Genomic DNA, 27,456 nt, shown 5'->3' with positions numbered 1-27,456 from the left:
CCTCTCTGACAATATTTTGGAATGCTGTATCAATCAGTTTTCTGTTTCTTCTTTGCTGAAGAGAAGTAAAACTTGAAAGAGTTGGACTGGAATTAATCTCATACATCTGTTAGTTAGACATCTAGTCTCCCTCCATTGTTAAGTGGATGAAGAAATGAAATAATTTATTGTACTGTTTTGTTTGAAAATACATAAATCTAAATATGCCTCTTCAGATAGTCATGTCTAGATGACAGTTCATCTGTTCTTCTTCTCCATTAACTGTCCAGCGAGGTTAGGCAGATAGCTTAATGTTTGTTACAGGAGATGAATGTGATAATGGTGTTAGGTTATTTTAAGAGACAATTCATTTGGGAACGTAGCTAGGCTGTTTGTGATCGTTCACAAGAAGGTTAAATACGGAGAAATATCCTCACTAGGTTTATTGAAGTGGATCTCAAACTATAAAAAAAAAAAAAAAAAGAATAAAAAACATTTGAGGCTGATAACTTGTGGTAGTTCAAAGGTAGTTTTGGTAGTAGTTAAATGGTAGTTTATTCCATTCAAACTCAGGTAACATCCTCTGTATAAATGCTTATTTTTAAATCTATAGTGCCTGAGCTCTACCTGTACAGGCACCTGTTCTTTCATAAAGGTCTTCTGAATGTTTCTGTTCCTAATTGAACTGTTCAGCATGTACTCGAGAGATGCTCCACAAAGTAATTGGACACTTGCTGGTTAGCAACCAAGGATGCAGTCCATATGGAAGGAAACAGGCAGATAGCTGGGCTTCTCTGAAATATGTTTTCCACATGGATTACAAGACTCAGCTTCCTCCCCTGATATTATAGAGTCCTCTATATCCGCCTTGTGTGCCAACAAAGGCATGAAGGACAGTGCTGCACATTGTACTCAATCCAGTGTACAGAAAGGGATGGTGTGAGTCATGGGGAGCCAGGGCTCTGTCAGTGCCAACTTTTAGCAGAATTACTTCGTCTCAGGTATGCAGGATTCACCGAAAGCAAGGCTGTGGTTTTGCAAGCTGTTTGAGCCAGTTCAAATGAAGGCTACCTTTGAAAGAAGCCTATTCTTCTGTACTGTTCCCTCCATCTGCACTTGTCTTGGAGAGGCTGCACCAGGAATGAGATCATGGTGATCAATATAATGTGATAGAAGAAAAAGGAAAGAAACAAAATACTGTTTTCAGCTACATCAGTTCCTTGATCCTGCTCCTTTTGTGGCCTTGCAGCCTTGGCACAAGCCAGAGGGGTGGAAGGTCAGGGCTTCTGTGTTTGGTGGCAGCTTTCATTTAGATAAAGCTGTTATTCAACAACTGCTTTCAGCCAAATGGTGGAAACCATATGGATGGGTTCATATGGAAACAGTTGTTGAGAGTGAATAAAGATTTTTACTGCCTTTATGAAGAATAACTTACCAAATGGTTTAGTTTGGTGTATGGGAATAGCTTACAGTTTTTACTCTCTGGGACAATATTATACAGAAAAATAATTGTTAGTTATGTAAGTATGAATAAATGAATGAATAAAGAAACCTTTGTGCAGTGTGTCATGGATGTTTTCAGTGCAGGCTTACAACTCAGTGCTGCCTCTATGAAAAGTAGAGGCAAAAATGTATTGGCTCAATGTCGCTCTCTGAAGCCTTCTAATATTTTAGGTATTAATTCTACAAATCATCTGTGTAAACCAGCTTATATCTATTGTGGTCCCAGTGGCATTACTCTTTTTCTGTCTTTGTTGTTTTATCAATAAATTCCAGGTCTTCAAGTGTATAATAGGTGTACTTGCTATGCTAAGCTTGCCAACGTACTATCTAAGTGTTTGGAAATGAGTATGAAATTATAACTCTTTGGATATTTTAAAAATGCATTTTTAACATTTAGGAAAACGTTTGTAGGATAATTGCCTTCTAAGTGGAGAATAGTACTGGAAAACATCATGCATGTGTATTCTGACCTTCATGTGTGTAGTAAATGTGAGTTGTTCCGAGGGAGCATTTTAGGTTAAAGCTGGGCAGCTACTTCAGGTTCATTACCAAACCCTTGGGTAGAAAGGTACAGAAGGATGCCTGAGACATCTATTGTATAGAAACTAGATATTTTTTTGATAACTTGTTTGCATGTCAAAATGACATCATTTGTCAAATGAGTTTAATATTCTGATCTTCTCACTTCTTCCTCTTTAGGTTGCAGCAATCTATAAAGATTCGAGTATTGGAAATCTTATAAATATTGTTATTGTAAAGTTAATTGTAATCCACAATGAACAGGTAGGAAAGCTAAAATATTTATAGTAGAATTAAAAAAAAAGCATTTTAATTCCAAACTTGAAAGTATTTTAAATACTTTTTTTTTTTTTTTTTTTTAATTTAACTCTATCATTTTATTCTAGAAAAGGGAGTGAATATTAAATATGCTGGTAAATGTGCTGGTAGCACAGTGCATATTTAATGAGTATATACAGAGGTTAACTGCAAAGCCTTTATTTAATGTGTTTATTTCACCATCTGTCTATAAGCACCTCCTGTTGACCTAAATGGGCTTAAATCAGATACTTTGTGAAAGCTTTTGACATAACTACTCATGCAAATATGAGTGGGAAAGGGCAACTTTTATAGAGGGTTTTGACTGCAAGTTTTCAGCAATAACAGCTGTAATATTTTAAATTTTAAGAAATACATATTTTTCAGAAATTAAGAAATACATATGTTTTCATATTTATCATTAATGTCTGCTACCCTATTTTTCTGAATCTATCACATAATTAAGAAAAGGGTTCTCATGAGTGGTGACTTTTAGCTAAGTTAAGATGCTGATTCTGCAAAAAAATCTGTGTGTGTGAGGTCCTATGTGGAGTCCTTCTGAGTTCCTTTCCACTCACAGTCATTGTTTTGAAGATTACAGGTACAATGGTCAAAATAATAAGTGCAAGTATGTGAATATTACAACCTTTTTTTTTGTTTCTTGGACATTTCTTGCTTAGGAAGGACCAGCTATCACTTTTAATGCAGCTACTACACTTCGTAATTTTTGCTTATGGCAGCAAGCACAAAACACTTTGGATGATGCTCACCCTTCTCATCATGATACTGCTGTTCTTATCACTAGGTATGGTATCTGAAATAGCCAGAATTACTCAGCTAGGTGAGACAAATGCTTCCATTTCTTTCTTACATCATCATTTTTAACTGTCACACGGACACTGTTAATAGTTAATTGGAATCAGTAAAGAATGTCTTGCATTCACCTAACCACAAATGATCAATACGTGAGCAATTAGTCTTACAGTGCTGTGTTGGTAATTAAGCATTTGACCAAACTTATGTTAAAGATAATGTAAATTATTTAGACCTGAAATTGTTACAAGGAAGCGAGTTCTTCAACCATTGAACACGCAAGTTGCATACAATGGAATCAGCTAAAGGATGCAGTGATGCAACTCTTTATAGCCCAGGCATAATTAGAACTGCCAAAAGCTTACAAATGGAAAATGTTAAAATATTAGTGTTGTACACTGATTTCCCCAGTGGAGGTTCTGACATTCATTCACTGAAGTATATTCTTTTTTTTTTTCCTTTTCATTAATTTTTTAGCTGGTGTTCAAATTGGACTCACTCCAGCACTTAAAACTCTTTGATATATGTCCTGAAATATGTTGTTATTTTAGCATCTGCTCCACTGCGTAAGGTATTTTCAAGTAGACTGGAATCTGCACATTTTCAGCAGCATTTTATATGTGTGAACATAGTGGAGAAATAGCGTAGTATATCAGTCTTTATTCTTTGCAAGCTAGGTAGCAAGTAATACTGTGAGTGTTGTGTCATGAATATAAATTACTTCTTTCAGGAAGTAATAACAAGAATACAAATTGTTTGAATGGACTGCAAGACTGAAAATTGAAAATTGAGATTTGCAACTGCTGTAACTAATGTAGCAATAGTGAAATACTTTACATTGAAGTACTTTTTATTTGCTCCAGTAATTTCAAATACATTTTTTCTTTCAAGGGAAGATATCTGCAGAGCTAGAGAGAAGTGCGATACTCTAGGTGAGTTATTCTTTTTTAATCAGTATGATCTTACAAGAGAAAATCTGTAAGAGAATTTTACTGTAGGAGATGCATGTAAACAGGAAAAAACAAACAAACAAACAACAACAACAAAAAACAAACAAAAAATTATGTAAAATTTAATTGAGAGACAAAAAAAAGTAATCTTTTCAATACTGTGATCTCAGGTGGAAGCTGGTTTAATGTAAATTTGGTTGCATAGTCATGCATGACTTTCAAGTCTTGCGCTTTAGTGTTCATTTATAGAATCATTCCTTAGTGAAAACTTGTTCTATTAAGCTTTTATAACAATTCAATTTTGCAGGTTTGGCAGAGCTAGGTACAATGTGTGACCCACTACGCAGCTGTTCAATAAGTGAAGAAAATGGATTAAGTGCTGCTTTTACTATAGCACATGAACTTGGACATGTGTAAGTACTTATTTCCCAGCGGGTAAATTTTTTTGTTTCCTTTTGAATACTACCAGTTTCCTGTGATGGGCTCTATTTTTCTAAGAGTGAGCAGTCTGCTACATCCTTTTAGAACAGTCATTGTCTTTGCCCTTTGCAAAGTCAGGTCTGCTAGCCACCTAGAGGTAGAGAATCCACGAGGTTTATAACCTGGCCACTTGCTAAATGTGGATGATTGGAGATACTGGCCATACAGCCATCTTCTGTCCTTTTGCTATATCAGCTGGTTGGGACAATGGGACAGGTATCATAAGTGTGAAACATAGCCCTGTTAACTCCACTTGCATTCTAGCCCTGAAAGGAATTTCAGGTAAGATATCTGTTAATATAACGCAGAAATATTCTTCCTTCTCTGTGATCCTTTCTGAATAAAATAGAGTAACACAGAGAAATGCTTTACATAGAAAAATAAGAGGAGATGACAGCATTTTATTTTATGAAGTGTACCTCATCAGTGATGGCAGAAGGATGCTATACTCTAGCTCCATGTGGTGGAGGTAACAAGGGCGTTACAGAGCTCAGTAGCTAGCTAGTTGATTTTCATAATCCTGGAAGTTCACTTATAGACATGCCATTTATCATATAATTTAAACTGAGTTATAAAGTATGGTAAAGTATTAGTTACATAAATATGATGTTGATGTGCTCTGCAGTTTGTTATTGAACAGTAAGAGTTACGATGTGAATGTTGGAGTAATCTGTTATGGTCAATCTGGATGTGACCTGTATATTCAGTTCAGTAGATGTGTATTTAAAATGCCATACTCCCAAAACACTGGGATTTTTCTGGTGAACTGAAGAATTATGCAATTGTAAAATTCTTACTGGATTCAGCATTATAGCCATAATGTCAGATAGCCATAATAAATGAGACCCATTACCGTGCTGAGGCGTTTTCAAACTCAAAACTGGAGCTTTTGTTACTGTAAGAGAAGTGTATCAGGTAATTATTGCTGAATTTGTTTTGGAGTTTGTTTGTTTTGCTTTTTAGATTCAATGTGCCACATGATGACAGTTTTAAATGTAAAGAAGCTGGAATTAAACATCAATACCATGTGATGGCTCCAACTTTAAATTACCATACAAGTCCATGGACCTGGTCAAAATGCAGTCAAAAATACATCACAGAATTTCTTGAGTAAGTACCAGTATAAATGCTGTGCACTTTTGTTTTCTATTTTGTGTCAATCTGAAAAGCATTTTAAAAGTATTGCTGAAGTACCACTTTTGTGTTGTTGTTGGCTTTAACAACTGACTTGTAGGGCCTCAATCCTCCAGAAATGACAAGCATTTAACTGTTTGGATGATGATTAGTTCCATGGTTTCAGTAAAGTTACACTCGAAATGTAAAGCTAAGAGCACATTTTAATTTAATTTTTTTAATATCATGGCCTTGATTATTGAAAAACTCTTTAGTATGATTCTAATAGTCAGGCACGCTTTATTTTAGAAGTTTATATTTCAAAAATATTAAGTGATGGATATAATTTTAGTCAGTAACATTTTTTCTTGTCAGATTGTAAAAATAAGAAATGACAGTCAGAAAACAAAGACCCTAAGCTATGTTTGGTGGATATAACATATAATCCAGTAAGGAAAAATCAAGTGACCTAGTTTATTTTATTAATTACAATTAATTTAGTTCTTTATATAATCAAGTGTGTGTGCAAACCCATAATTGCATTAAGATATGCATACATGTATGTAAGCAGTGTATTAATATGCTTCCAATTAATTAGGAATGATTAAATCACATTTTGTTCCTGTTTGTACAACAGTACTGGTTATGGTGAATGTCTTCTAGACAAACCTAGTGGAAGAATATATGATCTTTCCTCTCAGCTGCCTGGATCGATGTATGATGTCAATAAGCAGTGTGAGCTTATGTTTGGTCTTGGGTCACAAGTCTGCCCCTATCTGGTGAGTGAACAATGCACAGACTCATGCTTAATAGGTACTAAAAACTGCGGAGAGGTAGGCTTAAAAATGAAATCTCAGTCATTCAATTTTTGGAATAATTTTATTCTGAAATGTGTCAAAGTGCAAATTCTGTTCTGCTGAAGGGAAATTGTTCAGTGGAAAGCGTTTTCACATTGTAAACACTATATTACATTAACAGATTTCTTACCTGATTTAAGTACTTTTATAAATTTATAACTTTAAAATTTATATTTTAATTGAAATATTTGCTCCAAATGTTTGGTCCAAAATGCAGATTCCCTCTACTTTGTCAAGTATTTCCGTACATGTTAGAGTGTACAGTTTATGTACTTAACCAAAAATTCTTTGAAGCAAAATTGGGATCTGGAAAGAAAATAATAATGTAAAGAATTGAGTAGATAAAGACTGAAACTTCAGTTGCATTTTGAAAACTTAATGTGGCCCGTTTGCCAGTACAATGCATAATGACAAATATAGTGTTATGACTTCATTTGATTCTGTCAAGATGTCACACAGTGTTAGATTATGGACCAACTTGTTCAATACCTGTACTTGTATTGCATTGCTTGTTGGAGCTGTTTAGAGGAGACAATTTAAGATCAGATTCAGACTGAATTAAGTGGACCTGTTGTTGAAGTAGTGTTGTTTAGGAAGAGTCAGTCTTTATGGGATTATTATAGAAAAATAAAGAGGAATTCAAAGACCTAGGGATGGTTACTGAAGACTGCTTTGTAAATTCAGTAAAACGTAAATGGTATTTATCCTTTAAGAGTCTTTTTAGCAATCTGTAAAGAAGGTTTTCTTCTTAATATTCTGGCCAGCGATTTTTAAAAAATAATTCCAATTAGTGTCTTTATCTGAATATTATTCTCAAACTGTGCTGCACAGTATCAACCATAATCTTGTATATGCTTTTTTTAAATTAAATCATCTACTGAATTAGAAAATAAAGTCATCTATTATTTCTGATTAGGTCTGTTTCAAATTTTCCACATTACTGCCTAGTGTTACATAAAATCCATTTTTGGAGGGTGAGGGAGGAGTTATGTGTAAAAACTAATAGTACTGGTAGTAAAAATTAAACCAATATATTATGAGAAAAACAATGCAGATATCCCAGCTGATATCTGAGGTGGTGTTACAGGTACAACAAAGGTAATCTTGTTTTTTTTGTTGTTGTTTTGTTTAAGAAACAATGCAAACGCTTATGGTGCACAAGCACAGAAGGAGTTCACAAGGGATGTCGTACTCAGCACATGCCGTTGGCTGATGGAACGGTGTGTGGTGTGGGAATGGTAAGCCTTTGTTTTTCAGAGCTTGCATACGGCAAAGTCATTGATGGAAACCAAACATCCCAAAAGCATATTCCCCCAATTTCTCTAGTTGAGGCTGTTTCACTGAGCCAGAACTAATTAAGTATGAGTGATTTAGGTATAGGAGTACACTTTTTTCGAAAAAAAGAGTTTGTATTAGACTCGTGGCTTTAGTAGATATTTGTGTATTACGTTTGTTTCAGACAAAATGTGAAAGCACATATCAGTACCTTTTCATCTATTCCAGTAAGTACCTTAACCACACATAACTCATATTCTGCTTTGCCTACTGTAGATACTTGATGCTAAATTCAAGATACTTGGATCTGTTCAGGGCTAAAAACCAGAACTTCTCATCCGTTTACACCATAAAGTGTTTTATTTGACCTGGCTGTATGAGAGACAGATTGCATTAAATGAAGAAATAAGAAGGAAGAAATAGAAGCTGGACTTCCTATACTCTGCTTGTAGGTTTATTTCATAAAGCGTGTTTAGAGGATGAGAGAGCAGCTCACTACTTTGTCATATGGCAGATTATTGTTTTTTTTTTGAACGTAGATCTTGATCTGTATCCTCTGAGAACATAGCCTGCCTTGGTCTTGGCAGGGGGGTCATGAATAGCTAGTTACTAGATACAGTCACGGCACTTAAAATACCATAATAGAAACAGAAGTACTGGTGGATGGTAGTTGAATCCAGTGTTAACAATGAGGATTTGAGGGTCTTAGTTTTGGATTTGCATGTAGCTTGGGATGTGAATAGAAATAAGATGCTCGATTTCTTTGCTGATCTAGTCTTTGGCTTCTCCCTGTCTCAGTTCACTACCAGCAAACAAAAATATTTTCTCACCCATCAAGGGACTGTGAAAATAAATATTTAAATATTTCAGAGATTTTGACATGCTCGGAAATGACAGTGTTTATCTTAAGTCTGGCAGGTTTATTATGCTGAACTGTTTGTAACAGTAGTGTGCTTTGCCAGCTTCAGGGGCTGTGGAAGCAATGTTAATTTTTATCTTTTAATAGTTTTATACATTCAAAGATGTTTTTAAAAATTCTGGTCTAATTTCTATGTGTAATAAAGTATATTTTATTCAGTTATTATTAAATTTCCCCCAATAACTTTTAATCTTTAAAGATTGCTTATTTATTTGTTTGTTTCTTCAGTATTTGATAAGACATAAGAAGTGAGAAGTTTGAAAATACTGTCCTAAAGGTTAATAATTTAATGGGTAAACTGTGTCTCAGAAATTTCTTCTCTCTTGCAAAATTAGGAAAAGTTATTTGAAGGTTGCTATGGAAGCTTTGCTTGTTTACAGCTGATGATATAACATGGTATATAACATTAAATCCATTTTTCAGTCAGTGATTGATCAGAAAGGAAGTTCATAATTTATATAAACTTCATATGTAACATTTAATTCAATTGACTCTAATTTGCCAACATCAGAGCACTTCTTTTAATATAAGAATACAAAAATATATTTTATGCTATTTTATGCAATTACTGCAGTGAAACCAAACAGTTTTCTCTAGGTGAAGAGCTAATTTTCTTCAGCTTCTCAGTTTTCTCTAAGTGAAGAGCTAATTACAGTCATTACCTCTGAAAGATGTGAGAAAGAGCAGCAATTAATCTGACAAATTGTCATCTGTTTCTATCTAAGGGACAGTTCCTTTCAAGCTCAGTGGGTGAGTTTCTTTTGATTTTAGTGAGATTGTGACTAGTGACTGGTGACATGGTGACTAGTAACTGTAACTAGCATTTGTGAGCACGCTTAATACATTTATATTTGGTGCTTGTAGCATTTTTGCTGTGACAAATACAAAAAGATCTATTTAAGGCATTTGCAGTTTATTTTATTTGCAGTTTATTTTATTTGCATTTTAAGCTTAGATTTGACACATGAGTTCACTTTCACAGTAATTTTTTGTTTTTCTTCAATTTGTGTCTGATTAGTGGATCTTGCTTTATGGAGTGCTCTATAACAGTCCATACTTTATGTCTGTACTTTCCCAAAATATAAGAAGGTATCAGAGACTCTCAAGAGAATGAGCAAACTGCTCTTTCTGAGCTCAGTGGAATACCTTCTTGCCATATGCAACCTGTCAGCATGCAAGCTTTTTGAAAGAGATTTTTTTAGGACGTGCACTCACCTGTAGAGCTCAGTGACTTCCTAATTTATGTAGTATTGGTAATAGGTACAGGTAAGATTTTCTTGTACAACTAAAAGGAAAACTCAGCCTAACTTACTTCAGGGTCTTAGTAGAGAATAAAGAAAATATTTTCTTGGTTATTTGAGATATTCCTGTATTAATTCCATAGTTTTAATATTATTAATTATTGAGAATTCATATTACAAAAATAGAAACCATTTACTACAATTTGATGTCTAGTAAAACTAATTTGATTTGATCAAACTGTACTTTGTTCATCCTAGAGTTATCTTTAAAAATGAATTGTTCTTACTTGCTAGGCTTTTTATCCTGTTTATGACAGGTTTATCCTGTCATAGTTTAATCCATAAGTATGAGTCAAGCTACTTACTGTAAGCAGGCAATGAAGAAATATGAATACAGGTACCTGTAGGTTCATTGATCCCAAACTTGAACCATTAACCCTCCCTCTGCTGTCTGCACATATTGCATGTGGATTTGGGTCAGAATTACTACCTTTTTGACAGAAAAGCTACTCTTGACCCTAGCTAAAGCAGAGTTGCCACTTGCTGCAATCAGTATATTTGGAACTACAAGTGATAGCCATTTCATATGATGCATGCATTATATTTGCCATAACAAATGTAGGAAAAAATGTTAGTGATTAGATTTAAGTTTATGAGAGTTCAATGTATCATAGTGTTCTCAGTGAAGCAGTGATTCAAGGAAGCAAAGAGGAACATCTGGAATGCGTCTAGTGCCTGAATTTTCTACTGTGACTTCATCATGTTGCTTCTGTAGGAATGTAGCGAAATAATAGCTGAGACAAGTTTTTGAATAAGCTATTAAAATCCCAGATGCGAACATGTGCTTTGCATTTTTATGGATCAAAATAATGCTGTTGTGGGTATAAAATTTCATTTTACAACTCTGTCTTTTTCTGAACTCTCCCTTCAAGTTATTGTAAATGTTTTTGTGGATAGGGGAAGAAAGTAAACTCTAGGTCCTGGTCACATATTTGGATGGGGTATTTCTTTTGTGAAGTGGGGCGTAGAATCCTCGGCCTATAGGAATCCTCAGCCTATATATGAAATATTATTTCATAAGGTGTTAATGAAAATTATTGGAAAGGCAAGATCTTAATGTTTCTTCATGTTTACCTTGCACTTTCACATAGTGTAGCCATACCTAGTACCTCCTAAAGGTACTAGAAGGTTGAAGTACAGAGGTACTCTAGAGGCATCTAGAAAAAAGTAATGAAAAGTATCAGTAACCACTGCAGTGATATGTAGATGCCCATGGAAAGCATGTTGACTTTTGTGTGTTAAGTCACAACATTAGTCTGAGCATTAAGTGAGCAACGTGGACAGTTTGCCGAATCATTTAAATAGTAGTATAGCAAGATAAATCTAGTTTTTGTTCCATGTTTGCTTTGTGCTGGAAGTCATCTTGAGTGGTAACATTCTTCATTAGAGACATACTTGGGGCTTAAAAGACACGGCCAAAGTTCAAGAGTCAATGCGACCAAGAACTGTGCAGGCAATTTGGCAATTTATTTGCAATATTTGGCAATTTAATCCAATTTTATTGCCAAATTTGATTAAGAGTTCAGGCATTATTCAGAATGGAGAATCTGATTCTATAACAAATTCCTATTTGGAGAGCAAGGCCCTGGTCCTCATGGGGTTCTTCACTGGTATTCAACTGATATGGCTGGAGGGCCAACACAGCACAGCATGGAATCCAGGAGGTTTCTGGCATGCATTGATGATAACTTCCTTCTCCAAGTGATAGAGAAGCCAGTAAGGAGAGGTGTGCTGTTGGACCTCATACTCATCAACTGTGAAGGGTTTGTTGGGAATGGGAAGGTCAAAAGTAGCTGTGGCTGCAGTGACCTTGAGATGGAGTTCAGGATCCTCATGGCAGGGAGGAGGCTGAATAGCAAGTTTACAACCACAGACTTCAGGAGAACAGACTTTGGCTTCTTCAAGGATTTGCTTGGTGGAGTACCATGGGATAAGGCTCTAGAAGGAAAAGGAACCCAAGAAAGCTGGTTAATATTCAAGGCTCACCTTCTAGCTGAAGAGGGGTCCATCTTAAAGAATAGGAAGCCATGCAGAAATGCCAGGGGGCTTGCATGGATGAACAAGGAGATCCTGGACAAACTCAAACATGAAAAGGAAGTGTACAGAGGGTAGGAGCAAGGACAGGCAACCTGGGAGGAATACAGAGAGGTTGTCTAAGCATCCAGGGATAAAGTTAGGAAAGACAGAGTTCAAGTGGAACTGGACTGGTAGACGAGGGGAGAGCACTGGATATTGTCCAGCTGGATTTCACAGCAGGACTTTGACACTTTCAGTGTCAAGGTGGCCTTTGACACTGTCCTCCGTAAGATCCTTGTGAACAATCTGCAGATGTATGGGCTGGGTGGGCAGACAGTGAGGTAAATAACTAGCTGAATGGCCAAGCCCAGAGAGTGGTAGTCAGTGGCACAAAGTCTAGCTGGAGACTAAATGGCCAGACCCAGGTTAAGAATAGGGTTAAATTTTCTTTCATGTATAGTAACCTGTTGCTTGACTTAGAAATTTTGCTTTGTCTGTCAACTGTGCAGCACTGCCGCCATGGAATTTGTGTGAGCAGAGACATGGAGACACGTCCTGTAGATGGAGAATGGGGACCATGGGGACCTTACAGTTCATGTTCAAGAACTTGTGGAGGTGGAATCAAGAGCACCACCAGGCTGTGTAATAGACCGGAGTATGTTTTTTGCTGTTCTTTACATTAGATCATACTGAAGGTATTATAACATAATGGATTCGTTCAAAACAAAATGAAGGTATTATGGTTGCATAAATTTTTTCAAAACTCCAATAAGCAATTGCTTGTTTCATCAATGTTTGAGAAGAGGGATAAGTCTAGAGACTCCTAAATGCAGGGAGCGTTTAGATTTCTTTTGCCTCATCATTCACATTTATAGATAGATCTGAAGACTTATTTTGGTAAAGTCTTTTTTTTTTTTTTTCTACATGTTGAGGGTTTATTTAAACTTTCTGATACTTTTTATGGACCGAAAGGCGCAAAATGAAAATACATGTATTGCCAGGTAATCTTTTTAGTGAAGCACTTGATTTGTTTAGCTTTGAGGCTGTTTGACAGCGTCACCACCAGTAATGTTCACAAGGAACACTGGTTACAGCAGGGTCATTTACAACTTCCCTTTTTAATAAGAAACTTCCACTGACTGAATAATTCCATGTGGGTTTCATTCTCTGTAACAAAGGTCAGTGAGAACTTTACCCTTAACTTCTACAGAACAAGAGCTGCAGCTATGGTTATGGTTTTATTTTTACGAAGTGATGTCATCTTGATATTATTGGAAGGATAAATGAACCTCAATCAAATCACCCCAGGTTATTTTATTTTTTTTTCTGCTAAGTAGACTAGATTCCTATAAAATATGGCTGTGTCTGTCTTAGTATCTGGTAATATCAATATGCCATTGCTTTATTTGTTTTCTTTTCCTCCTCAATCCTCCAAAGAATCTGCTAATACCGAAGTATAGTGTTTTAAGTTAGGAAATGTATGTTAGACTTAAGAGTAAATGGGCTGTTGTCCACAATTCTCCCATTTTGGATTTTTTGATCTACAACCTGAAACTGACATTAAGACTAAAGAGAATAGTGTAGCAGCTCTTAATTTTATCTTCTTTCTTTGTCACTCTTTAACATAATAATTTAAAATTATTGAGGGAGGTGCTGCTTCTGTGAAAATAGGACTGTAATCATGGCTAAGTTAATGGAAGCATTGAAGTTAATAACGCCTTTTACCAGGCAAAACATTGATGAGTATAAGAGAAATAAAAACATTTAATATAATAGACATTTAAGATATTAGACTTTATCATCAATAACTTGTTTACCACCTCCCCCAGCAGTAATCTTTTATGTAGACTTTTTTATTTTCTTCATATGGGTACAAATGTACACCCAGTGCAATAGAAGATGAGAGGTTTTGGGGGGGAAAGACAGTACAGGACTGACAGAATGCTGCATGAGATTTTCCCTTTTACATCAGTAGACCTCTTTTCATGGAAAAAAAGGAATTTTAGAAACAGAGAGAGAATGTTTTACATTTAACTGTTTTTATTAGACCAAGGAATGGAGGAAAGTACTGTGTTGGCCGCAGGATGAAATTTCGATCATGTAATACTGATTCATGTCCAAAGGGCAAAAAAGATTTCCGGGAGCAACAGTGCTCTGAATTTGATGGCAAACACTTTAACATCAATGGTCTTACGTCTGCTGTTCGCTGGCTTCCAAAATACAGTGGTAGTAAGTGATTATATATTTTTTCAATTAACAGAATAAGAATGTTATTTTAACTAAAGTCCTAAAACAGTCAAGAAACCTGTTGGATTTTCTTTCCAGTTTCTATGAAAGATCGCTGTAAACTTTTTTGCCGAGTTTCTGGAACAACTTCCTACTATCAGCTGAAGGACAGAGTTGCTGATGGTACTCCCTGTGGAGCAGAAACCAATGACCTTTGTGTTCAAGGCTTATGCAGGGTATTTAAATCTAAACTTACTAATTATTAAAATCAATTTTAACAGATGGTTAAATAGTTACTAAATAAATATACATCCAAATAACCATTACTGAAAGTATGTAAAGCAAGATGTTTTGAATTTACTTCAGTTAATTTTAATCCCTACCAAATTAAGATCTGGAAATGGAGGCAATTAAGTGAAGAACATAGAGTTAAACCTGAACACCCATAGTCTTTCCTCATTAAGCCTAATGTGTGAGAGGGTTAATATTGTCCACATGAACTGAGAAAAGCTGGTCCAAAATTGACATTAAAGGGAGTAAAGAAGCATGCTGTCTGATTATTGCCATCATATTTCTGCTAGCAAAGAAGTGAAAAACTGAAAAATCTGAGGGTAGATAGATCAAGCATTTATGGTTTCATTGCAAAATCAGGTGGAATGGACCCCTGAAAAAGATCAGTTCAGCATCGTTTGCTTAATAGCAGTTAATAGAAGTACCACAAGACTTTGCTAGAACATGCATATTATAAAAAATCAAGACATTTTTTGTCCATCCCAGGTAGAATCATAGAATCATTAAGGTTGGAAAAGACCTTCAAGGTCATCTGGTCTAACTAGCAGTGTCACCCACTAAACCATGTCCTTAAGCAGCAGGTCCAACCTTTCCTTGAACACCCCTAGGGACGGTAGTTTTGCTGATTGCAGTGAAACTGGCTAAATTCAGGATGAGGAGAAAATTTAACCTTTTTCAGAGTATATATCAAGAGGAAAGAGGAAGTCCTGTTTATGATCATGTAAAAAAGAGAAGATTAAGTAAAGATACATAAATGAAGTGATCTTATGCTAGTCTACTTATTTTCCTTTTCTTGTTTTGTAGTAGTGACAGACTTTAATAGAACTGATGTCTGTATACAAATACATACTGATTTTAGGATTCAAAGACTTTTTTAATGCAAATATACCTTAAAGTTTATACACTATGTTGATATTTTTATACAAAATCTTTGCATGCTGTTATGCATTCTTGTACAGTTCTTGGCATATTAAGTGTATATGGATTATACATTCTTTGTACAACACAACTACTGTGTTTTGCCTGTACATTACAGCACCCAAAAACATAAAAGGTTTTTCATTAATTGCCAAGGAAGACTAGATATATACAGTGAATAAAAATGTTTTTGGGGAGTGGGAAATTTACATTGTATGTTTTCATTGTTTTACATTGAGCTGAATGACACGGGATTGTATTTTTTTGTAGCAAGCAGGCTGTGATCATGTTTTGAATTCCAAGGCGAGGAGAGACAAATGTGGAATCTGTGGTGGTGACAATTCTTCGTGTAAGACTCTTGCAGGTACTTTCAACAGTGCTCGTTATGGTATGTTTTGCTTTTTTTTAAATTTTAATGTACATTTTAGTGTGGCTTAGTGATTGTATTATTTGGTTGAGGAAGTGGAATTTCAGTGTATGTTCTTTAGGGCCTCTGCCAACAAATAATATCTCTGATTGTCAGTCACACGTGCCCTCTCAAGGATGCACAGGCAAGCGCTGTGACACACTGACCCATTCAAGTGGCACAAACCAATCTGCTTTAAGGTCAAAATAAAAGCCATTAAAAAAGATATGATGAGGGCAGAAGTACTTTAAAAGGAAGAATGCTTCCTGCTGTGCACATTGTGATCTCTGTTATCTGGAAGTATCTCCTTTTGGTTGTGTAAGGAGATATCAAGAGGGCTGTGGCGTGAGCAGCTGGTGAGATTTCTTTTTCCCTATAGTGAAAGCCTGTGAAATCTGACCCTTTTCTTTCCAGAGAATATGGGCAGCAACATTTATGTTCTTTTCTCTTAATTGGCATGTAAGGAATGAGAAAGTCTTCTGGAAAACTCTGGTACTTTATATTTCTTTGATTTAATTTCTCTAATAGAGCTACCAATAGTTCTCGTTCATGTAGTCCACTCTGGGAAGTACGGAGAGACTGTCATATGTATGCAGGTCAACAGTTAGAGTGTAGAACATAAGGACAGAAGTCTCTGGATTAATATTGTATTCCAAAAGGCCTCTTCATGCGGCTTCATTGGATGAAAGAGACCACAGGCAAAGTGAAAATGATACCTGGAGAGCTGCCAAATAGGACCTTCAAAGGACAAAGGAATTGCTGGTCAAAGAGGAAAGTATGCCCAGTATCCTGGTGGATTTTTATTTTTTTTTCCTGGCAGAGGGCTTGTACCAAGCAAAAAGTACCAAGCTTAAGGGTGGGCTATAAGTACCCCTCCTGTACAAATACATGTCACTTTTCTTGTCTGTCCTGAGATGCTGGAATAAGACACAAATATTTTTATTGAGACTAGATTTTTGAATGTGTGGTCAAATACTGAAGGAAAATAATGCATTACTTTTGATAACTCTGAGTAAAGGACTATCAGTTTGTGTGTTTTTTTTTTCACTATGAAAGATATTTTCATTTACAGGTATCACATTAATTATGTCACAAATATGTTTGATGCAAATAAGCAGCACAGTGAAACTGCCATTCATTCAAATATGATTGACATTATCACTCTGTTAATCAGCTTCTTGTCATCTCAGATTTATTTGATTCTAAATGAAATTAATTCCACAAAGTAATAAAATTTTAATTTACTGTATTAACAAAATGATTCATCTAAAAAAATCCCTATCATTCTATATTAAATAGTGAATTATGAAAAATGGAAGCTCTTTTTTTTTTTTTTTTCTTTTTACAGTCCAAGACATAAGGTAGTCTGATTTGAAAGCTACTGTTGCATTTGTTTTCCCATATACTTTAACTGATATAATGTAGGACTATGTATTCTGAGGGAAAAAACTCAGGAGTTCATACTTATGCTGGGAAGCTAGATGACTGTATTCTCTGTGAAGAGTATGATAAAGCACATTTCCCAGCTTGTTAGCATAGAAAGGATGGAGGGTCCTGAGTTCTTTCCATACATTCCTTGAACAACTGCTGGCTGGAACCACTGCTGGGTGTCCTTCAGTTATTGTGGGCTCTTGTAATTCAATATGCTTTGTGTTTTGTTCTCTAAGATTCTGTATTTATGAATATTACCATCTTGGCTTTTTTTTTTTTTTTTTTTGCTAAAAAGACTCATTTGGATATTTCTGTGGCTTAGCTGGTCTTGCACAGGACATCAGAAAAAGATTCAGTATGAAAAAGACAAAAAAGATCAAAAAAGTTTAATTATTCTTTCTTGTTTTGGGGTATCATGAAAACTTTATTTTAATGTTTTGGTGGGGTTTGTATACATAGTTTTATTATTTACATTCTTTTTTTATCTTGGAGTTACATAAAAGATGATACTGAGTTATACTACTGGGTAGAAAGCTTTAACATACAGGATTATGCACAGCTGTGCTCAGGCAGGAGTGCAGCACTGCAAACAAGAGGTTGTAGCTAGCCGACCACTAAAAACTCTGTTCATGGGAGGCCTATGACATCCCTAGGCTAATGACTGAAATCGCTGTCTGAGGAAGAGTCCTGAGTTAGGTGTCGCTTGATAATAATGCCAGTCTGTGAACCTGGTCTTTTTCTTTTAACTGTAACTGGTCCTGTTCCATACTGTCACAAGCCATTTTACTGAGGCAGAATTTGGAATTAGACAAGAGCAGTCAGTGGTACAGGCTTGTATTCATACAGTTATGATGATTGTGATGTTGTCATTAAGTGTTTAAACAGCAGTGAAACAATCATAAGACACTCATTAAAATGAAACGCTAATTTGCTTAGCTCCCAGTTTAGGAAATGGTCATCTCATTATGTGCACATAATTGTTATGTTGTCTGTTACTGCATCAGACTAGAGTATGTGATGATTTCCTGGAAAATTGTCTTTCTTACTGCCTTAGTACATGATCTGGTGTCCTGTCCTATATAATAGGCAGTTTTATTTATAGTTTCCTCCCATATTTTGTCTTCTGTCTTCCTATTGCCACAAGGTTTTCAGTGTGTGTGGTGACGAGATTTTTATCACGTTTTGGTTTTCTTCCCATTAATTTTGGAAGATTTACCATTTATCCAGAGCAAGCGGCATGCCAATTTGCAATTGCAGTGCTGCCCCCAGCTGGTAACCGTGATGGACCTGTGATTAGATTAAATGTTCATTTTAAACGCATGACATAGTTGTATTAGATTAAAAACACTGGGAAGTTAGTGAATTCTGAAATTGAAAGAGGATATTGCCATTTAATTTGCATCCTACATATATGAGTCAACTAACTAAAGTTAAATTCAGCCAAGTCTTTAAAACACAGCAAAACAAGTGGCAGAGTTAGCAAAGATTATATTAATGCTTCAAATTGCATGTTTGTGTTTATTGTTTCCTATGTTTGCCATATTCAGTTGTTCTTAGACATTGGGATCCTTTTGAATTTATAATCAGTATCTGTGAGAAACAACTTTTTTTTTTTTTTTTTAATTTATGTGGATGTACAGATCGACAGTTCTAAAACATAGGTCTTCGTGCATCTATTTTGATACCTCAAGACCATCATTCTCATTGAAGACATTATAGCATACAATCATTCATTAGTGAAGCATTTATATTTTAGAGAGCACACACTAGGGTAACAATTTGTGTAGGAGAACGTGGATCTGGCATGGCTTGTTTATCCAATACACCTACATCAATTCCAGCACTGCAGTATTCGAGTATTTATGACTTGTTCCTTGGAGTGTTGTCATCTCTTGTGTAAGGTAGAGAAAAACTAACCCAATTGAGTTTAAGTGATTTATTCAAATATCATTCAAAAAATTTTGTGGTTAAACTGTGAGCAGACAACATGTTTCCTGAGTCCCACGTGATATACTTGACTGCTCTTTAGAGTACTGCTAGCTCTCAAGAGATTTTTCTGAATAGGTTTAACTCATGTTATTGTCGAAGAACAGAATTCACTTTGCTGAACATAGGAATGATTTTTTAACTGTCCTTTGAGTTATGAAAATAAGTTTCATTTCAACTGATTAAAAAAAAAAAAAAAAAAAGGAAAGGAAATTTAATATACATAAAATACTCACATTTCCTTCCTAAACAAATTAGGGTATTCAACAGCAGTAGTTGCTGGTGCACTCTAGGTTTTTGTGAATAAAACTAGTTAAACTTATGCTCTTATCTGCTAATACTGAAGTATTTTTGTCTGCAATTAATTTGTGAATAATTGCATTGCAGGTTACAATGTTGTAGTAAAGATTCCCAAAGGAGCAACAAACATCGATATTCGGCAGCACAGCTACTCAGGGAAACCAGAAGATGACAACTACCTTGGTAAAAGCCTCCTGTGTATAATACTGATAGATAGTTTTTGTGCTTTTGCCAGGGGTCTGCTCTAAACGCAGTCAGAAGTCTGATAAAGGCTTTAGAGTAAATATGTAATCATTATCATTATTTGCCTGATTCTCTCTGTAGATATTAGTTTTATGAAAAATAAGATGACGATAGGATTCTAATTCCTAAATGTGTGTATCAGAGAAGAATTAAAACAGATTGTATGGTCTTGTCAATTTTTGACTTTGTGGTGGCCATGTTAATGTTTCTGGAGAACAAGTCCTACGAGGAGCGGCTGAGGGAGCTGGGTTTGTTCAGCCTGGAGAAAAGGAGGCTCAGGGGCGACCTTATTGCTCTCTACAGATACCTTAAAGGAGGCTGTAGCGAGGTGGGGGTTGGCCTGTTCTCCTACCTGCCTGGTGACAGGACGAGGGGGAATGGGCTAAAGTTGCGCCAGGGGAGTTTTAGGTTAGATGTTAGGAAGAACTTCTTTACTGAAAGGGTTGTTGGACACTGGAACAGGCTGCCCAGGGAAGTGGTGGAGTCACCATCCCTGGAAGTCTTTAAAAGACGTTTAGACGGAGAGCTTAGGGATATGGTTTAGTGGGGACTGCTAGCGTTAGGTCAGAGGTTGGACTCGATGATCTTGAGGTCTCTTCCAACCTAGAAATTCTGTGATTCTGTGATTCTGTGATGAGTCAACTAAAGAATAATGCAGGCATTTGTGTTTTCAAACTTTGGAAGCACGTGGTTTATTTACAAATGAAGCAGTCATCAAACATCAGTCATTTCACATTTCTGCTTTTTCTGTCATGTCTAGGTATAAAGATCACATTTTGATAAATTTCTTGATAAATTTTCAAATACAAAAGAAACAAAGAACAAGTGAACCATACGAAGTGAATTGTACCAAAAACCTTGGTTGTCTTATTTTGCAATATTTATGTTACCTCTTAAGTGCCTGAAAGTATATTGATGCTTAATTTCCTTCTTTCTTTTTCCATTACCATCTTACTCGACAGACTTCAGAGCATTCAAGTTTTTTTCTTACTGCCTGATGCCTTGCTGCTGTTTGTGCATCTCACAGGATACAGAAACAACCCTTACTCCCTGATACATAGCATGTCTTGACTAAATATTTTAGTTATTTTTACTTTGTTATTCATCTTCATTGTTATAATAAACTGTTTATTATTTTTTTAATTGTAAATGCCTAATAATTTACTTTATTTTTACTTTTAAATTTACTTTTAGTAAGTAGCTATTTAGTTAGCCACTTAACTAAAAATGCCTCTAGCAAGTACAAGAATGTGAACTGTAGAATTGGACACAAATATGAATAATACTTGTTCTCTTCTCCAGCAGAACCTAACCAAATTTAAGAGTGATGACTATAGTCAGCTTTCAGCAGAACAAATATTATTATAGTTAAGTGTTATTGCAGAGAAAATCCATGACAACTGCCCAGGTGAAAGTGACTGATGGTTGGGATTGAATTCATGCATATTAGAAACTGTTCATTAGAACTGTAAAACCTTACATGTGGACTAAAAGTGTTGATGCAAAGACATATTTTAGGAGTTTTGATTGATGGAACCTTTTAGTCAAAATAATAGTTGTTTTACTTCCAATATTTTATTTTACTTACAGCATTATCTGATATTCATGGAAATTTCATCTTGAATGGAAATTTTGTTGTAAGCATGTCAAAAAGAGAAATCAATATACAAGGAGCCATTTTTGAGTACAATGGTTCAAATAATACAATAGAACGAATTAACAGCACTGATAGAATTGAAGAAGAGTTAACCTTACAGGTGAATGTTTACTTTTTTTTTCATAAGCTTAAACATTTTCTACATGGTCATTGTATTCATTACCTTATGTCATGCTCAATTTCACTGAAAAACAGTTATCGTTTTATCTCAATTAAGGTTTTGTGTGTAGGGAATTTATACAACCCTGATGTGCGTTATTCATTCAATATTCCAATAGAAGACAGAAGTGAGCTGTTTACGTGGGATCCTTATGGACCATGGCAGGACTGCAGCAGGATGTGCCGAGGTACTGTGAATTCTTTTGTCAGCAGATCCAAAGACCTGATGGCATTTAGAAAGAGACCAGTCTTAAGCACTCAGATTTTATCACCTCTACTAAGGAAGAAACTCAGCATTCTCAGTAATTTTAGGCACAAATTGCATTTAAGGGCTGAATAGCTTCTGATTTTGTTTTCTTGTTTTCAGTATTCATGCAGTACAATTCTATATCCAAAATTACATTTGTGCTCCTTTCTTTTTTAGCTATAGGACTGCTTTACAGAAAATAGTTGAATCGAGTATAATGTATCCTTAGTAAGTGGAATTGTCTATCTACTAAGGTGTATTAAGCTTCTGTTATTGTATTTCCAGATGGTGACTGAGTGGTTTGTCTAGTATCTTCCATATCTATTTCTTCAGCTTGTTACGGTTATCTGCTATTTGGAGTGAAGCTATTTGGGAATATTATTTTAAACTGTCATGCTATAGGCCATTACAGTGCAAAAATGGAGCCACAATATGTATGCAGTATGTCTATAAAGTGTACATACTCAGATTTTTGATAAATTCTCTTATACAGGAGATAGAAATGCTTGTACTTGAGACAGAGAATGGTGAGTTTCTTTGGATTTTGAGTCAGGCTGTAGACATATTCATATGCTGGGGAAGCAGTGCACCTGTCAACTGCACTACTTCTCCAAGCACTCCAGTTCTTTAAGGTATGCTGCTCAAACTTTCTGCTTCCTGAAAGAAAGAATTGTGACCTTTTAGGTAATACAGTGGTGTTCAGTAATTTGGTAATTAGGAAAGAAGAGATGTCATGCAAATGGAATACTTAGCAAATGAGTAGATTTGCTGTTGCACCTTATATCAATTGTAGTTTTTTGGAGTTTGATATCCTCATGAGACCACTGCAGTGTAGCTAGGAGATGGCAGTGGTGGTGGACATAGCTGGGACAAGGCTAATGTTTGTGCATGTATAAAAAGAGTAGTGCTAATGGGGTATCTCAGTTAAATTCCTAAGCGATTAATAGATTCTATTACCGTAGAAAGGCTCTCTTATTTCAGACCTTTTTTCACTTTTCTTATTTTCAAGGTATTCGAAGAAGGAGAATGACATGCATACGTAAAAGTGATCATGTGGTAGTATCTGATCAAAGATGTGAATTTATACCTCCTGTACCGGATGTCTCAGAAGAGTGTAATACAGAATGTGAATTAAGGTAAAAAGAGGTTCCTAACTGATGAAACGACTGTGGTCTTTCCTATTTTTGTTGGTAGAGACTGAAACAAAGCAATTGACTGGTTTATCGTCCCTCCCACCACCTTTTCTCCTTCCCTCATTCCTCCCTTCTCATATCTTTCCCTTCTTCCCTCAAATCTATCAATATAATTGGTTTATACATTTGGCTTACACCTTTGAAATTAAGTATAATTAATGTATTTTTCTAATTCTTATTCATGAAGTACAAAGTCTTTTGCTAGGATTGCGAATCTGTCCTCTATATTCTGTCACACAAAAATTGTATTACTGGGTACAATATATTTTTCAGCAGAATTGTACCCTCAACTGGAACTAATTTGAAACACAGACATGTGTTTTTGCACTCCAAATAAGCCCACACTGAAGTGTTCAGAAGATGAAGGGTTAGAATTATAACTTGCATTTTTCAAAGTCTCCTGGGAGACTCCTGGGGGAAAAAAGGACCTTTAAATTTCAAAAGATGAGTCAAATTCTTTTATATTGTCATGAAAATTCCAGTCGTGATACAGATTTTATAGTTTTAGCTGTTGCCTAAAATTTGTATTACAATTTTAGGTACATTCTTTGAGTGCTTAATTAACCATGGTTTTACTTTTTAAAACATAGTTAGCTTTCTATAACAGTTTGTCTTTGTAGGTGGCACAGTATTGGCAAAAGCGACTGCACATCAAAGTGTGGCCCAGGGTATCGGTCTATAGAAATCCGCTGCATGAAGTACTCTGTTTCAAAAGGACTCACTGCTCCAGTGGATGATAGGTACTGTGCCGATCAGCAGAAGCCACCAACCAGAGAGCCTTGTCATGGTGACTGTATGTTGACAAGTTGGCACTACACAGAATGGTCAGAGGTAAAAGTTGAAGACCTTGTAATTGTTGCATTATAGTTCTGGTTAGTGTTCATAACAAATCTTCATTTCTATATATATATATTTTTTTTTCAGTTTAAATAGCTAAAAGAAAATAATGATTGACAAATCCATTGTTTTTGGAGGAGCTAATATCAATCTCTATATTTTGGTACCTGCTGGATGTAATTCCTCGTATTTTTATAAGAAACTGTAGCTGTCTATAATAATTTCCAGCTTGAATTTGGACGTCAACAGAGAAGATCTGGGGGTTAAAAGTATGTGTTTTATTTGAAGTCTTAATAATTTAGTTCTGTATGGATTGGAGTAAAAGAGTTCAGCTTTCATCTTCGTTAATGAGTTTTATCTTGGAACTGCCAGACAAGGTGCCAAATTTATCTCAAGTTGACATAGTAACAGTCTATAGCTTAGATGTAGGATACGATACATCTGTCTAACATAATCTTTAATGTCTCATGTTTAAGTCTGACGGTGCATTTTGACCTGTATTTATCATGCTGTGTTTCCTGTTTCATAAAATCTTCTAAACACTGTAGTGTTCCAGGAGCTGTGAAAGAGGTGTCAGAACCAGAGAAGCTTTCTGTTTGAACAACTTGGGTCGTCATCTTCCTGACAGAGAATGCCAAGAACTTCCACGAGTTGTGACACAGAGTTGCAATGAATTCTTATGTCCAAGCTGGTCTGTTAGTGAGTGGAGTGAGGTAATGAAGCCTGGTCATTGCTATTAAAATAAGCTGCACTGAGCGTTTGTTTTTTGTTTTGGTTATTTTCCAAAGTAAAAGCTCTTTAATCCCAGGACTGTGCTGATATGCATCTCAGATGTACAATGGCATGAGAACTTCTGAAAAGCACACCCGTAACTAATTTCTTCTCTGAAATGTTGTTACATTAATATTAGATAACAAAATTGCTTAATCGCTCTAGTCATACATATAAATTCATTTTTTCTGAAACAAAGAGAATTATCCCACCAACTGAAAAACAGAATTATATCCATTTTATTACAGTTTATGTATATATAATACGATGAATGATAGTTTAGACATGTTCTCTGTGATATGTGCACTCGCATCTTAACTAAGTATTTTTTGTTCTAATGGAAGTAAGTGAGCTGTACATTGTTTTGTATCTTATAGCTTTAGAAACTTAGTGTTATGTGTTTGCATAGATATTTACAAGAAATACAGAGTTCACAAAATAACTAGTTTTGTTGCATGATGAACACATGAAATATTTTTGTCATTTATGTGACCTTTAAAATCCAACAGATTACTATAAGAAAGTGAAGCAATTAACAGAAATTCATGTCTTTACAAACTGATGACTAATATTATTTTACAGTGCCCTGTCACATGTGGCAAAGGAATGAAACATCGGCAAGTATGGTGCCAACTTAATGATGAACAATTGAGAGACGATTTCTGTAATCCAAACGATAGACCAGGATCAGTAACACCATGTGAACTTCATGAATGCGCATCTTGGCAAGTAGGGCCTTGGGGATCAGTGAGTACATCAGGATTCCTGGCTTTTGGCTTGTATTTCAGACTATGAGTGATCACAAAACAACACCATTTAAATATTTTAATTAGACCTTAAGCAGCTACTTGGAGGTGAATTGGTTCGCACATTTGTTTGTTCCTATTGACTATCTAACCTGTAATTTAGAAACACCCTTATGTAAGTTAGATGCCTAAAACAGACACTGACTCTGAGCCTTAATATCAAAAATCGCCAATGCTATTTCACATGAATGTATTTAATTTCCAGAATAATGAAAATGTAGATAGCAAAGCATTCAAATGAATGAGACAGGTAAAAGACCAAATATTTATAGGTGTGTCAGCATATTTAAGTGATAGCTTCAATTAAATTAAGACCATTGAATTATACATGCTAATAATAGCAGACGAAAAGATTTAGTATTTGTTTCTTTTGTTTTTATCTTCAGTGATGAAAGAGTTTCTATATCTTAATGTGAGAGTGCTGTTCCTTTGTCTAATGATGCTTATGTATAGCAGAGGGGCTTCAAAATTCCAGAAAAAGCTGAATTAATTTTTGAAGGAAGCTTTTGTCACCAAATAGATGAGCATTAATTAAAAAATAATAAAGTACTCAATGCTGTGGAGCTTTCTTATAATCAAGTTGCACATGCCAATAGAAATATTGGATTATTTGATGTTTCTTGTTAGTGAGAACTCATAACTGAACATCAGGTAATACTTATTTTTTACATATAACCTATCAGTAAAATACATAATAAATGAATCCTTTGAAAATGAAGTATGTATTTAACTTACACATTTCTTTTGTATAGATGTTTTCTCATGTCATATTTGTTCATGTTAGAGATAACCACACTGTTGTCTAACACAGAATCATAGAACCAAAGAATCGTAGGTTGGAAAGGACCTTAAAGATCATCCACGTCCAACCTCCCTGCCATGGGCAGAGACACCAGCCACCCACTAGATCAGGTTGCCCAGGGCCTTGTCCAACCTGGTCTTGAACACCTCCATGGATGGGGCATGCACAGCTTCTCTGGGAAACCTATCCCAGTGTTTCACCACTCTCATAGTGAAGAATTTCCTCCTTATATCTGATCTAAATCTACCCTCTTTCAGTTTAAAACCATTCCCCTTTGTCCTGTCCTTATCTGACTGAGCATAAAGTTGCTCTCCATCTTGATGCATCTCCATAAGCCCCCTTTAAGTATTGAAAAGCTGCAGTAAGGTCACCCCAGAGACTTCTCTTCTTCAGGCTGAACATCCCCAGCTCTTTCAGCCTTTCTTCATAATGTTGAATTCCTTTTGGGTAATCTTCTGGTTATAAGATGCTGGCATCCTGGCTCCCTACAAGTTAAATGCAAAGAAGGAATTAAATTTCTTTAATTTCTTAAAAATTAACCCACTCCACCCCACCCCCAACTTCTTCCCTTACCCCAGGTTTTTATTACTGAACATGATATTTTATGCTATGGATAATCCCTTTGGAGAATTTGGGTCATCTGTCCTAGCTGCATCCTTTCCCAGTCTATTGCCCACCTCCAACATACTACAGCAAAGTGGGGGAAGAAAGTGACACTGTCCAAGCACTGTTGGGCAATAACCAAAAATTGGTTTGTTACACTGTTTTTAGCACCATGTGGTCTGCTGTGAAGAAAGTTAACTGCATCCCAGCCAGACCCAGTACGCATTCCTGTTCATGCTATAGAGAGCTTTAAAATATAAAAATTGTAATTAAAAAAATAATTTGGATTAAACATAGTGCTATTTCAAGTGTGTGAAATTATTAACAGTGTACTGTGACATGTGGACGTGGATACCAGATGCGTGCAGTCAAATGTGTTACTGGCACTTACAGAGTTATTCTGGATGATGACAGAGAATGTAATGCTGCTACTCGTCCTAGAGATAACCAAGTAAGTTAAAAACACTTCTCAGTTGGTTGTGTATTTTAGTTAAAAGATTTTAAAATGAATGTGGTCTACTGACTTTTTGGGGAAACTTGCAAGAAACAATTTCTAGA

The 27,456-nt window shown here is 35.6% G+C and overlaps 1 protein-coding gene across 4 annotated transcripts in view; it reads left to right on the top strand.

Annotated features, from left to right (window-relative positions):
• The window catches only part of ADAMTS20 (ADAM metallopeptidase with thrombospondin type 1 motif 20), a 95,714-nt gene that overhangs the window by 28,497 nt on the left and 39,761 nt on the right, over positions 1 to 27,456 (top strand). For 3 of the 4 annotated variants that reach the window (XM_032200049.1, XM_032200074.1, XM_032200067.1), the window contains exons 5-23: positions 2,182 to 2,265; positions 2,979 to 3,103; positions 4,003 to 4,043; positions 4,369 to 4,474; positions 5,505 to 5,651; positions 6,292 to 6,433; positions 7,645 to 7,749; positions 12,532 to 12,677; positions 14,070 to 14,251; positions 14,348 to 14,484; positions 15,728 to 15,845; positions 19,668 to 19,763; positions 21,414 to 21,580; positions 21,698 to 21,827; positions 22,896 to 23,022; positions 23,700 to 23,910; positions 24,465 to 24,629; positions 25,270 to 25,434; positions 27,227 to 27,349. In XM_032200049.1, the coding sequence (XP_032055940.1) occupies positions 2,182 to 2,265; positions 2,979 to 3,103; positions 4,003 to 4,043; positions 4,369 to 4,474; positions 5,505 to 5,651; positions 6,292 to 6,433; positions 7,645 to 7,749; positions 12,532 to 12,677; positions 14,070 to 14,251; positions 14,348 to 14,484; positions 15,728 to 15,845; positions 19,668 to 19,763; positions 21,414 to 21,580; positions 21,698 to 21,827; positions 22,896 to 23,022; positions 23,700 to 23,910; positions 24,465 to 24,629; positions 25,270 to 25,434; positions 27,227 to 27,349 (2,517 nt within the window). The remainder of the gene's footprint in view (positions 1 to 2,181; positions 2,266 to 2,978; positions 3,104 to 4,002; positions 4,044 to 4,368; positions 4,475 to 5,504; positions 5,652 to 6,291; positions 6,434 to 7,644; positions 7,750 to 12,531; positions 12,678 to 14,069; positions 14,252 to 14,347; positions 14,485 to 15,727; positions 15,846 to 19,667; positions 19,764 to 21,413; positions 21,581 to 21,697; positions 21,828 to 22,895; positions 23,023 to 23,699; positions 23,911 to 24,464; positions 24,630 to 25,269; positions 25,435 to 27,226; positions 27,350 to 27,456) is intronic. The other variant, XM_032200058.1, reaches the window with a different exon arrangement.

This window comes from Aythya fuligula, chromosome 1 (assembly GCF_009819795.1).
Source record: "Aythya fuligula isolate bAytFul2 chromosome 1, bAytFul2.pri, whole genome shotgun sequence".
In the NCBI taxonomy this organism is placed as follows: Eukaryota; Metazoa; Chordata; class Aves; order Anseriformes; family Anatidae; genus Aythya; species Aythya fuligula.
The sequence above is the reverse complement of the archived record's forward strand: the minus strand, read 5'-3'. Positions and strand labels throughout refer to the sequence as shown.